Source organism: Leguminivora glycinivorella, chromosome 4 (assembly GCF_023078275.1).
Source record: "Leguminivora glycinivorella isolate SPB_JAAS2020 chromosome 4, LegGlyc_1.1, whole genome shotgun sequence".
Taxonomy (NCBI): domain Eukaryota; kingdom Metazoa; phylum Arthropoda; class Insecta; order Lepidoptera; family Tortricidae; genus Leguminivora; species Leguminivora glycinivorella.
In genome coordinates this window covers 20472744-20487113 of record NC_062974.1, presented here as the reverse complement: position 1 = coordinate 20487113, position 14370 = coordinate 20472744, and the positions used below count along the sequence as shown (strand labels likewise).

General features: G+C 34.3%; 1 protein-coding gene across 8 annotated transcripts in view; it reads left to right on the top strand.

Moving 5' to 3' along the window:
• LOC125225496 overlaps positions 1-14370 on the top strand; it is a 51631-nt gene that overhangs the window by 20812 nt on the left and 16449 nt on the right. For all 8 annotated transcript variants that reach the window (XR_007176989.1, XM_048129241.1, XM_048129240.1 and 5 more), the window contains exons 20-39: positions 479-529; positions 667-769; positions 977-1101; positions 1634-1681; positions 1764-1872; positions 4697-4812; positions 5899-5949; positions 6306-6408; positions 7186-7310; positions 7599-7649; positions 9702-9776; positions 10176-10188; positions 10669-10697; positions 10979-11000; positions 11286-11314; positions 11708-11831; positions 12204-12340; positions 13706-13756; positions 13835-13946; positions 14029-14165. Coding sequence is in view for 7 of the 8 variants with exons in the window: in XM_048129241.1 (XP_047985198.1) it covers positions 479-529; positions 667-769; positions 977-1101; positions 1634-1681; positions 1764-1872; positions 4697-4812; positions 5899-5949; positions 6306-6408; positions 7186-7310; positions 7599-7649; positions 9702-9776; positions 10176-10188; positions 10669-10697; positions 10979-11000; positions 11286-11314; positions 11708-11831; positions 12204-12340; positions 13706-13756; positions 13835-13946; positions 14029-14165 (1611 nt within the window). In the remaining variant the exon portion in view is untranslated. The remainder of the gene's footprint in view (positions 1-478; positions 530-666; positions 770-976; positions 1102-1633; positions 1682-1763; positions 1873-4696; positions 4813-5898; positions 5950-6305; positions 6409-7185; positions 7311-7598; positions 7650-9701; positions 9777-10175; positions 10189-10668; positions 10698-10978; positions 11001-11285; positions 11315-11707; positions 11832-12203; positions 12341-13705; positions 13757-13834; positions 13947-14028; positions 14166-14370) is intronic.

Below are 14370 nucleotides of genomic sequence, written 5' to 3'. Positions count from 1 at the left end.
AGCATAAATGCTAACTCGATAAATACTGATTATTTTCTTTAATAAAACTTTTGTATTTATTGTCAATAGTCAATAGTTTATTGCAAGAACATAGTGAGATGTGACTAGGAATCAAATTATATGTCAAGTAAGAAATAAATTAAATGATTAATTATTTGATTAATTTTGGAGACAGGTCCACATTATTGCGAGCAATGACGCAAATTTTTCCGATCTCTGTTAATAAGTCAAAAAGAAAGATATAAACTAAATGAATTGACCGTGACGTCACTCCTCAGTATTTCATAGTAATTCCATATTAGCAAGTCGTTTTGCCAGTTCTTAAAAAGAAGCTGAGGAAATCGTCCGAACACAAAATAATATGGTCCGAGCAAATCACTGATCTTTACTAAATCTTCGGTAAATAATTATTAATAGTTGATGCAGTAATATTACGAGTAGCATTAAATAATATATAGTTTTTTTTTTCTGCATGCAGCTACAATGGAAGATGCCTCAAAACATCTGGCTAAGTCGGGAATGGAAAAAGGTAAGCAATTTTCGCGCGCTGTGCTATAACCAGAGACTCATTTTGTGTGGCCTATTAGACTACAAGAAAGAGCTCTGAATAAGGCTACAAACCCTTACCACTCGCATCTAATTTCCTGCCTAATTATGTTTTTGTAGCTGAGGCTGTGGAGCACCTGATAAAAGTGATGAAAGAAGAAGGCGATGCCACCTTGGGTACCCTCCAAGGCTACGAACAAAGTTATAAAGATGGTGCTCGAAGGTAAAATGCCGAGACTGGCCACTTCACTAACAATATATACTTATTGTTTTAAGTAAAAATTTGCATGAAATTACGTTGTGCTCTTGTGGATAAAATGCAAGTTCTCATTCATTTACGAAATATGAAGAGAACCTTTACCTGTAGTTTTGCATTCAAGTCAAGTAATTTTCTGCTGTGTAGACTTATTGTGAATGTTTTTTGTTTTAGGATTCAAAACGCAGACTCTTTAGCCAACGACAAAGTAGATAAAGCGGCGTATGAAACTGTACACGGAAAACTTAAAAACCTAGTTGAGAAAAAGCCTGCCGAGGTGGCTGCGAAAGCTATGCCGAGTAAGATGCATTATCATTAAATTATTAATATAAAGTGATACTGCTATCAGATGTAATTTTTATAGGAACATTTATGAAATATATTTTCAAAAATTGACTGTTAGAAAATAACGTGACGAAAGAGATAAGTATTAGAAAAGATAAAAATGGATAAATATTGGAAATTACACAAGGTTTCTTAAAACTGTGAGCTAACGCAAGAGTTTCATTGTGCGGTGTTCGATCAGTCGATCGAATCGGATGTACTATCAGCTGCAAAAGTGCATGGCGAATTTATCAATGAATTCATTCATAATTTCTCCATTCATTTTTGCAGCTGATAGTACACACGATACCTAATCAGTAAAGTAGTAAAAACGCATTCGATTAAGCGCGTCATCTATAGGAGCCCTTATTTTTTTAACTATCTACTAACTAATAGTTTAAAAAAAATGAACACCTCACCATGAGCTTCATTCCTTTCAAGTCATTTGGAGGTTCCTATTTGAGTATAGATACTTGTCGACATTAATTATTTATTTCAACATTTTAGAGGTGGTCGACGAGGCTTCCCAATTTCTAGCAGCACCACTCCCCGAAAGTAAGTTTTAGTACTTAAATGTAATATTATTTAATAATAAATTGTATGGGAAATACATATTTAATCATTTATTTATATTCAGCTGAGGCCGACAAGCGAAAAGTTCTGGGAGACTTGATGGCGAGGAAGGAATCAGACATACTAACGCAGGAGGGAGATTATAAACTGACGTTCACGCAGGGCGGAAAAGAGTATGTTAAAAATTAATATAGTACTTAGTTCAAAAAGAAAAGGAGTAATGGAAATGATAGGATATCGTCACTACTTTAAAAAAATCTCGTATCTCACGTTGTTCCTCAAAGTTGAAACGCAGTAAGTCTATATGCATTCCATACATACTTACTACAATTTTCTTTTCATTGACAGACGATAGATACAAGTTTTTTTAAAAGTAGTGACGATATAACAAATAACATATTTTAACAACGATTGAGGAGTGTCTTTTCAAAAGGACTTATTTCTATAAGTCAACAAGGGTTATTTCTCTAGGAAGACATAGATAAAAATAACCTCTGTTGACTTATAGAAATAAGTCCTTTTGAAAAGACACTCCTCGATTGTTTTACCGTTAGTCGCTGCCAACCTAAACTTACGTAGGTATTTTAATTTGATTACATTTAACACTTTACATAGTTAAAATGTGAACAAAGTTCGTTTTTGATTTATTCATATTTAAAATAGAGCAAGCCGATTGAATTATATTTAAGGACGTTACTTAGTTTCAAAATTATGTGATATTAATTGTAAATAATATATTACTTATATTCCGTGACGATAACGTCTTGGATTTCTTTACTTGTTTTTTTCGTTGAGCGTGTTCGCTATTTAAAGTAACGGACCCAATCATGGACAGTTCAAGATAAAATTTTGCCTATTTTTGATATTGCACTGATCTGATACATGTAAAAATTCTACCGCTAAGCTGGTTAAAACTTGAATGTCTTATCCTTCTTTTACATTTCAAGCGTATTGCAGAATAGATTCTCCTGTTGGTTTCTTCATAGTTAACAAATTAAAACGAGGTGTTTTTTCTCCAATCATGGATGGCAGTTCTCCAGTAATGGATCCCTCATTATGGACAGTAAGCTTAAAATTTTACTTTTAAAGCCAACTGATACTCAATAAGTCAATTTTATACACCGTGTTTCACTTAACACTAAAAACCTGAAAACAGTTTGTTCAGAATCGAGAGTAGAATCGATTGAGCTATATCTTGATGGGGGTAATATTTTTATTTAAATTTGTATTATTAGTTATTTTTTAAGTGCCTATTCTATTGTACTCGTAAGACAACATTGTGTATATCGAATTGCTAGAGGTTGTTTACCTTTTTCAGTATTTAGGGGTATTAATACTGGCTGGTTACTTGAACGATTATTTTTTCCGCTACGAGTTTGACGTTGTTTGTCAGTTTAAACTTAATGTTTATCATAAGTCATAACAAATTGAACTCGTACCTAATTACAACCTTGTCATTTTGAATATTGGGTTTAAATTTGCTTACTGCGATTACCTGTCCAGTTTGAAGTTTACTGTGACAAAGCTTTAAAGTGTTTTAAAATGACATCTTAGCTGTCTATTGGTAAACCTTATGTCGTTGCAGTAACGTACACAAATAAATAGTTTTATGGTTTATGGTGGAAGTTAGCAATTATTTTATTGAGTGTAGAGCTAAAAGTCAAGTAGAGCTGTACAGAAAATTAAAAATTCAATTAAAAAAAAAGTAACCATCAGATTAAAAGATGAATACTCTAGATGAGTTTAAAAAAATAAAAATCAGTTGGGGTGTCTGAGGTTTTGAGTGTTACCGGAAACACGGTGTATACCCCAAAATTAAGAATTTCACCACCCCCTTTCTTCCCGTGGGTGTCGTAGAAGTCGACTGTGGGATATGGGTTAAATTGTGGCGTGGGCAATAGGCTGGCAACCTGTCACTGCAATGTCACAATTTGGATTTCTTTCAACCCCTTTTTGCCAAGAGTGGCACTGAAACTTAGTAGTTCATGTGCTCTGCCTACCCCTTTATGGGATACAGGCGTGATTATATGTATGCATGTATGTACCCCAAATAAGGCACTGGTCCCACCGCGAGCTAGTAAGCTATGAGCTATCGGCTATAAAAACGAACAAAAGATAATCAATCCCGTGTAAATAAAAGAGACACGGCGATGTTTATAGTTACTCGCCCAGCAGTGAGCTATCAAAATCGCCGTGTCTCTTTTATTTACACGGGAGTGCTTATCTTTTGTTCGTTTTTGTAGCCGATAGCTCATAGCTTACTAGCTCGCGATGGGACCAGTGCCTAAAACTAGTTTGAGTTATTTTAACACAGGATTGTTTCTTGTAAATTTTGGTTTCGTTAATTGTTCCTTGTCCATCATAGGATACGCAGTTTTCCGGTTCCAGTTATGAACACTCGCGAAATAACACTATTTCTTTATATCTTTGGAGTAACAAACTATAGTATGTTTTATACCTTATCTCATGGTTGATGCAGTGAGTAAAACTCATTCAAGTTTACACCGAGTATTATTTTTTTTTCTTATTTTATACATGAACTCAACTCTCTTAGAAAAATTACTAAGAATTCGTCCTGATATTTTTTCCGTAATCCGACTTTTATCTTGCCGCCAAATCCTTCAGAAATAACCGAATTAAATGAAACTGCAAAATTAAGCAGCTCTATGACTCTTGTTTATGGTACAATGCCGTCAGTTTTTAGAAACTAATTTTAGATACTTATTTTTAAGGATTTGTTTTTTTTTTCATAATAGATAGTGAGATATTTTCAAGGAAACATCTGTATTCAAACATGTAACCAACATTTTACTGTACTTATTTTTCATGTATGTTTCTGTGTTATCTCCTTGATAAATAAATAAAATAAAATAATGGTATCACCGTCCATTATAGGGTATTTTACATTAATATATGTTTTTCTTAGTACCTAGTAGTTTATACGTACTCAGAAAAAGACCATAGAGGATAGGACGAATAAAAATTTATGGTTTTCAGAATTCAAAAGGCTCCTGTTGGGGTAACTACGGCACAAGACCCAGGAAAGAAAAAGCAAATTGAAGATCAAATCAGTACCGCCATACCCAACAAGGAATTGAAAGATCTTCTTCACAGTACGTAACTATAACTTTGACAAGACGGGCAAATCTAGGTGTTATATTTGCTTCTTAATTTTGAATATCAAAAACTAGGGATGTACCGACTATTGATTTGGCCGACTAGGCCGACTACCGACTAGTCGGCGCTCGGGTGGCCGATAAGTCGGCCAAACCATAATTTTCGGCTAAATTTACATTTTGAATATAATTTTTGGTCCTTCGTTCGCGCTTTTCATGATTTTTTCAGGTTCAAAGGTTCATGACAATATTTACATATATACATTTTCCATTTTCAACAACCTTGACTTAATGCGTAGTTATCCTGCTTATGAAACAATAATCCTAGGTAGGAAATTTATTTCTGTGATGATTACACATATTTATTGTTTTGATAAAGACAGGAATTACGAATAGGTACATAATACAACCATAATTTTCAGCTGATAATTTAGTTTTGTTCTGTTCTTCTATCACTAATGTAGTGCCGACTAATCGGCCTTTTTTGCCGACTAGTCGCCGAATAATCGCCGACTACAAATGTGGCCGGATAGTCGGCTTTCCCGAATAGTCGGTACAAAAAAACCTCTTACTGTTATGACGAGATCACGAGAGGCACGACACGGTGAGACGACGGTAACCATAGCGCTGTTACAAAGCTTCGCGATTTTATCATGGATCGTTATTTCTTATCAGTATGTCAGAGAGGAATAACTGAGGAGTCTTTTCAAAAGGACTTATTTCTGTAAGTCAACAGAGGTTATTTTTATCTATCTTTCTAGAGAAATAAACATTTATTATCGAAATAAATATTTTTCATTTTTCATTTTTTTTTTCATTTTTCATAAACCTTGTTGACTTATAGAAATAAGTCCTTTCGAAAAGACTCTCCTCAACTATAATACGCTAAGTATTTTCCTAACTTTTTAATATGTCTTTTTTTTGAGCACCGTATAAAGTGAGTGCGCGATTTAGGCAATATATATACCTAGGTTAGTTTAGGTTTGAATCGCACGTCTCTCTCGATTTAAAAGAAATATTGTTTTATTTTAATAGTTTTATATTATAACTAAAACTATATAATATTATTAAAATATATTACAGACCCGGCTGAGGAGGGAGCAGCTTACTTGGCCGACGAAGTTAAAGGGATAGGAAAGTATTTATATTACATTTATATTACATTGGTCAGCTTCAATAAAACTGTTGCTTACCATTTTACATATATCCACTCGTAGGTAATCTGTGTTTTCTGAACCTACCTGTTAATTATTGTAATAGGTATACTTGATGATACCCAGCGTTTTTTGCTCGTACGCAATTTTAGTTTATGTTTTAGTAGATCCTTCTCTTGTCGATCAAGGAAAATAAGGATTTATTTTTATAAAAATTTTATCTATTTCTAGGAACATTTCAAGTGAGAATCAGATTTTATGTAATCGATATTATAGTTATTAATTTATCTTATCGACATTACCAATCCAAATTAATTAAAAACTACATTTATATAGGGGAGGCTATGAAACACATCCAAACTGGACTTAATAGTGAAGGAAGCAAGAATTTCTTGAACGTTGGAAAATTTGACAAATCTTATGCTGGTGCTGGAGATATGTAAGTACAGTAATATCATATTCTCGTCACAAAAGTTGATACGACTTCATACAATCCTACCGACTGCGCCATTTAGAGTATGAAGAGTCCTTTAATATACAAACTACAGAAGGAGCAAATGTTCCAATAATAGAATAAGCAGGATGTCGAGAAGTGATATCGATCAAAAGTATCTATCTGTACATAATTATTGCACAGCAATACGGGCAAAAATAATTAATATGTAACATATCCCTTAAAGGGATAAGTTCGCCTTTGTACTGTCTATCCTTGTGTCATATTTGTGTTTAGCACAATAAAGAGTTTATACATACTACATTATAATAATTGATTGTTGTATTTTATATTTCAGTTACACCAAAGAGGATCGAGTATTATAGAGAGTTACTGTCAAAGTAAAATGTGTAATCACAGTGCATAGACTGCCATCTCTCGACACAGGCTTAAAACTTTTGAACCTCAGTTTTGACAATTTGGCCCGTATTCTTAGCTTGATATATTTTAAAATGTCAAATATTAATATAAGCGCCATCTAGCTGAGCGTACCCCAAAGGTGTAATGCCATCTAGGCCACCGTTCCTTTTCCTGTATGGTACTGAGGTACGTTTTTTTCTTAGACTTTATCTGTCTATACGGAGTTATATATAATTATGTCTTTGGTTACACAAACTCTGTTATATTTAAACCTTATTTTCTACTTTTTAGTTCGATTACCTACTATTAAAGCGTGTTTTTTTAGTTTATTTTATTTAAGATGAGTTCCCGCCATTTTTGAAGGTTGGGTAAGGCGCCATCCTTTGGTGGAGAGAACCCCAACGGGATGATTCGCGACGTGGTACACGATAAAATAGACCACCTTGACAAGCAGACTGCGTCGGATTTAGCCAAGAAACATATGAACAGTAAGTAAATCGATATCACTTATCTGATTTTTGAGACCCATTAAATGCCAAGAGCCATTTAATTACAGTATAAAAATTATAATAGGTATAAATGATAACGAATACTTAATATGTATTATGACAACGAATTACAGTCAAGGTATTAAATATAAAATGCAAATAATGTGCCAAAAATATGTATACGTGGCTTTGTTGTGGATACATGACATGTGTCTAATAAAGTGGTATAATTATATTGATTTATTTTATTAGGACTATTAATAGCGAAAGCTGTGTTTCTGTTTATAGAGGCGGTTGACAAAGCATCTGATTACATTTCTGACGTCGCTACCAAGGAATGTAAGTAACACTTTATATTATTGTCATTGACTTTACTTATAAGATAAAGATAAAAATCATTTATTGTATAAACCATACTACATATGGCGCCTTAACCTACGCTACGTTACAAGAAATAACTTACTCTTTAAACATTTCAGGCACTAGATACTGATACGTTACTCAAGCAAAGCGTTAGTGCAGAGTTAGTGGAAGAAAGCACCGTTCTCCTGTATTTTCTAAATATTTATGTCGCACTGTATTAGATCAAGAGCCCAGGCCCGCCAGATTCTCAAGGATGAAACTTTGGGACAATGTAGAGTTCACATCGGCGTTTAATGTGTGCATATTTTCTAGTTCGGCCCATCGGCCAATTTTTTGCTATCAAGTGATGAAGGTGAAAAAAAAAAGTGCTTACTTTCCTTAAATTCTCAAGGCTGATTTTTATATATGTGTTAGAGCACGTTGTTAGAAATTGGTTATCATCAATGCCAGACCGTTTCCGCCGGCCATAACTTTTACCAGACGCGACAAAGTTGGCAAAAAACGACTCTAACTTACCTCATTTTCTCAAGCCTGATTTTGATATATGATACGCAGGGACCTGTAACTAGACCATTTGTAAGCAGCCAGACCAATCGGATGGACCCAACCATCCGCCAGACCGACTTAAAGTTTCGATATGAGCATTAGTAGAATTGAAATATTCCGGGTCTATAAAAGCTAAAAACTTGAATTTTCTACATTAAGCTACGTGTATATTGTATACTTGACGTAATAAGCGACTTTCAAAAATTTTACTTCTAAGGAAATAAAAAATGAAAGTTTATATGTGGTGCAAGATTAATTTTAAGCTATGAATTTTATTTACACTGCGTAAGTACATGTGTATTTTATTATAAATATAACTTTTACCAGACGCGACAAAGTTGGCAAAAAACGACTCTAACTTACCTCATTTTCTCAAGCCTGATTTTGATATATGATACGCAGGGACCTGTAACTAGACCATTTGTAAGCAGCCAGACCAATCGGATGGACCCAACCATCCGCCAGACCGACTTAAAGTTTCGATATGAGCATTAGTAGAATTGAAATATTCCGGGTCTATAAAAGCTAAAAACTTGAATAATGAATTGAATTTTATATTATAAATAACGTAAACAAGGAAAAAACAAATTGGTATAGTGCATTATAAATTAAATATTCAATTCAAAGAAGTAAACAATCAATGTTACAACGGTATATAACTAAACGAATTTCCTTTCTCCTACAAAACATGGTAACATACCTAAGTGACGAACTTTAGAATTACAAGTTTAAGAAGTTTAAACATTTGTACTCAATACGAACATCATCGACCCCGTTATAACCCATGTCGGAGATGCTGAATTTTCAGACACGAATACATTTTTGGCATTCTTCAAATACATGTATGCCGTTATAAAAAGTTTAGAATACTTTACGTGTGTAGACAACATATACACTTATACTTTCCACCTCATTTTAACTGAACTTATATAAATGCTTAAATAACTTTTGTAGTATGCGAGGGATTTGACATTATATGCAACATACACATAGTGCCTTTATACATAGTGTGAGGTCCCTCGCCCACAAATTAAAAAGGATCGATCTTAAAACTAATTTTAAACCACCTTGTTCGACGACCGAAAAAAAAGTTTAATTTACTTTTCTTCTTTAAATTTATAATAAAATACACATGTACTTACGCAGTGTAAATAAAATTCATAGCTTAAAATTAATCTTGCACCACATATAAACTTTCATTTTTTTATTTCCTTAGAAGTAAAATTTTTGAAAGTCGCTTATTACGTCAAGTATACAATATACACGTAGCTTAATGTAGAAAATTCAAGTTTTTAGCTTTTATAGACCCGGAATATTTCAATTCTACTAATGCTCATATCGAAACTTTAAGTCGGTCTGGCGGATGGGCTCGTGGTGATTGTCGCATAAATAAGTAATAAGTTTATTAGAGGTGTATACCATACACATAACATAATATGCGACCTCCAATATTGATATTTCTAATGTATCCTCATTACGCAGGTGGTTTGAATGCATCGGAAATCGCCGCGTGGAAAGCGTCAGGCGCGGGCGCTGGCGCTGGCGCCGCCACGGACGGTAAGCGTTTTCACAAAAAATATCAATCCCTGATGCTTTTGGATCATGGATCACAAGTATTGGTGTTTTTGGGCTTAATTTACTAAAAATAGACATAACCACAAACTGTCCGCCCAACTACGTCACGTTTTAATAAAGTGAAATTTTGCGCTTTTTCACTTGTTTGGGATATTTTGATCAATAATCAGGATTAAATCTGCTAGATCTAATTGTGTCCGAGCACAATATTCCTTATTAACCCCTCATATCCGGCCTACCAATTTTGATCATTGAAATAATGACCTTGACATTTATAACAATAGATTAAAATTCCCATGCACGGATCCGTGTCTAAGCATACGAGGGGTTAATTGTATATTAAATAATTTATACTTAAATAATTTTGTAAATTACTTGCAGGTGCAGACAGAAGGTAAGTACTCGTAAATTTGAATAAATTTCTTTTCTTTTTCTTAATATTAACTACTCTCAAATTTTACATGCCACTGTGGAAGGACGCCATGCCAGTTGTTACACATGAAGATTTTATGTTTTCTTCGTTATATGAAACTTTCCAAAAAAGTCTTGAAAAATTCACGAAACTTTCACGTAAAATAAAGAGAATTTAAATTTATGAAATGGAAGGTTTCCACCCATTTAATTGTCCATACAAAGTATGGAAAGTTTCCGAAGTTTTCCTATGAGAAAATTTCAGAATTTTGGAAACTTTCCGTCGGCACATCAGTACCCCAGGTAAGCGAAAGATTCCAATACTGAACCGCGAGCGTAGCGAGATAGATAGTGAATCGTGCGAGAATGCTAGAGACAATATTCGTTGTCCTATTTTTTTTATATGCAGAATGTATGTGTACTGAATGTGTAACTGGAAGTCACTTTGTAACTTATTTTTCAGGGATAGTGCTGACGACGAGGCAAGGCGCCGTAAGTACCTATACATTTTTATGCAGAGCGCGTTGACAAGTGACCTATCACTCTCATGATAGTGAGCGTTAACGATATAACCGCTTCTCTAAGCGACGAATACCTATAATAAAGCTTAATAAAACATTTTATTGAAGATTATAAAGAACAGGATCGACTAAACCGCTTAACAATGTGCGGGGCGGACATTCAGCCTGTTTTCATTACAATTTATATTGAATTAAATTACAATTTATGATTAATTAGTTTACACTAATGAATAATCACATTTTTTATTATAGGTGCCGCTGAAGCCGCGAGAAGGTAATTAACATTTATTTAATTATATTGTATTCATTTTATTTCTCTTGTACAAATTAATAATCAGGTTTACATATCAACCGTATCACATTTTGAATTAGTGTTACTTTATTTTTAAGCATTTTACCAACGAGTGCATTTACTGTTCTATAGTTTCTTGATTTAAATTTCTACTCTAGCATGGTGTTCATAAGGCATCAAACCAGAGTATTGAATTCGTATTGCAAATAAATATAAAGTATAATACAAGTTATTGATTAATTATTCTCACTATATGTATGTTTTTAGGGCCAAGAAAAAGAGTGCCGGTGATACCGGTAAGTCATTTTATATATTTTTAGTAGGTAGGTAAAAACATTGAGAAAAGACATCAACGCGTTCTTATTCTTTAGATAGTAGCGCATTGATTTTGACCTTTAGTTTATTGAATTTTAATGTTTTAAACTACAGTTTAGTCGCTTAAATCGTGAAAAGTGTTTATGATCGAGTCACTGAACAGACTATGTTACAGCTTTGCGTACAAAGTTATTAAAAGTCAAGGATATAACATTTTAAATGATGAGGGTTTTCTGAAGCGTTTTTTCGCCAAGCGGCGATACTGAGGCGCCAGGGTCTTTCTGACAGCAAACTTCAAAATCCACCATTCAAATAAATGTCAGTTTAATCCTCACGATTCAGATCCTCATTCATATGTACTTTTCATGAAACAGATGCCGACGAAAGGGAGCGACAGGCTGCCATGGACATCCTGCACAAGCAACTACAGAACAAGGGTGGCGAGACGTTCTACAAACATTCTCACTCTGAACTCTCGCACAAGTCTGCTTCGGATTGGTGAGAATGAGAACTCTACCTAACATTTTGCTTTAGGTAACTTTAAAAATTCAGCTTATGAGATCCGGAAATAGTACATAATGCAACATGGTGGCGTAAGTTAAAGTTTGCAATATTCTATCACTCCTCGAGTTACACACAATGTTTTTCAATAAATCCTTTGCAATAAAGCAAAAAGAAGAGCATTATGGAACTAAAAATTTCCTTACTCCCCTAGGGAAAAGTTTTCCATATCTCCCACAACGGCTGTATGCAATTATAATAATTTACATAAGCATTGGAAAAAAAATGGAAGGCATTTCTGCTTCAAAAAACGAGTTCTTTGACGAACAGTTGGCTACAAAAATGCTAAAACACATAGATTTCTAACAGGTTGAAGAGTCCATCTAGCGTGCACCAATCGGTGAAGGAATCTGGAGATACGTCGCGCTTGGCTAACAAGTTCGAGCGAAAGCTAGACTCGCTCGTTAGCACCAGCACTCCGGACCAACTGAAGGATACCATGCAAGGTATACTTTTTATATAGATTTGTCAACCGACTACAACTTCTCATAATGATCCGATGAGTGCAAAATTTCAAATAAATTAAAAAGTTCTTGGAAATTTCATGAGTTTCAGAAAAAATATAGGAAATTTGAATTAATTGAATGAAAAGTTTCAATCTCCATACAAATATGAGGAAAGGTTTGAGGACCGGTCTGGCGCAGTCAGTAGTGACCCTGCCCGCTGCGCCACGGTCACGGGTTCGAATCCCGGTAAGGGCATTTATTTGTGTGATGAGCACAGATATTTGTTCCTTCGTCATGGATGTTTTCTATGTATATAAGTATTTATACACCGTGTTTCACTTAACACTAAAAACCTGAAAACCGTTTGTTCAGAATCGAGAGTAGAATCGATTGAGCTATATCTTGATGGGGGTAATATTTTTATTTAAATTAGTATTATTAGTTATTTTTTACGTGCCTATTCTATTGTGTTCATAATACAACATTGTGTATATCGCATTGCTAGAGGTTGTTTACCTTTTTCAGTATTTAGGGGTATTAATACTGGCTGGTTACTTGGACGATTTTTTTTTCCGCTACGAGTTTGACGTTGTTTGTCAGTTTAATCTTAATGTGATATCATAAGTCATAACAAATTGAACTCGTACCTAATTACAACCTTGTCTTTTTTGAATATTGGGTTTAAATTTGCTTACTGCGATTACCCGTCCAATTTGAAGTTTACTGTGACAAAGCTTTAAAGTATTTACAGTGACATCTTAGCTGTCTATTGGTAAACCTTATGTCGTTGCAGTAACGTACACAAATAAATAGTTTTATGGTTTATGATGGTAGTTAGCAATTATTTTATTGAGTGTAGAGCTAAAAGTCAAGTAGAGCTGTACAGAAAATTAAAAATTCAATTAAAAAAAAAGTAATCATCAGATTAAAAGATGAATACTCTAGATGAGTTTAAAAAAAAATCAGTTGGGGTGTCTGAGGTTATGAGTGATACCGGAAACACGTTGTATATTATATATATCGTTGTCTGAGTACCCGCAACACAAGCCTTCTTGAGCTTACCGTGGGTCTCAGTCAATCTGTGTAAGAATGTCCTATAATATTTATTTATTTATTATTTATTATAAGGTTCAAAATTTCTCCTAAAGATGTTGAAATTTCGCAATTTTGTAAACTTTCCGTCGGCACGTCAATACCGATGAGTATTGATGAGTAGTCTTATGTCTATGTGACTTGTCTTCTACCCTAGTACCTAATTCACAAAGGAGCTATGACCTATCACACTTAGTCTATTCTCTCAGCAAAGCTTCTGCGGAACTTCTTTCTTTAAGAATAATTCACATCTTTTCATTTATTTTTTTTCAGATGTTGTCATTGAAGCTTCTCATGGTCTTGCCGAATTTTTTGTTGCTGAGAGTACGTATTACAATGTGTAATACGAAATATCTAATGTAAACATAAGTATAACCTATAAAACTGTTTAACTTTTGATAGGTTACAAGGCCCTTGTGAAGGATGGACTTATATATGAAATGCAAAAACATGGGAACAATGCATTGATTGACAAGAGAAACATAACTGAGACCAATTTCTTTGCTGCACAGAGGTAAGTAGCCGAAACTAAACCATTTCATTGCAAACGGGAATTAAAAAACCTTCTCCAAGACATCCATTATTGCTTCCTTCAGGTTGAAGAAAATGGAAGGTTCTATACCCACAGCGCCAGACGTGGAGCCATCCCGAACCGTGGCTCACCTCTGCAGGAGACTGGAGGAAACCATCAAATGTCGCGCTATGCCTCGCAAATTAATAGGCACTATGAAACGTAAGTGTATATTACGATACAAGTGCGAAAAAAATGAAGTTCGAAACGATTGGCGATAAAATAAAACACCATCGAAGGGAGTGTTTTAAATCGATACGAGTTACGAATTTCCTTTTCGGACGTGTATCGTACGACGTTTTTCAGTACAGCATTTCGACCTGGCATATAATGAACCATCTCTCGCACTAGTGCGTAAAAAAACACC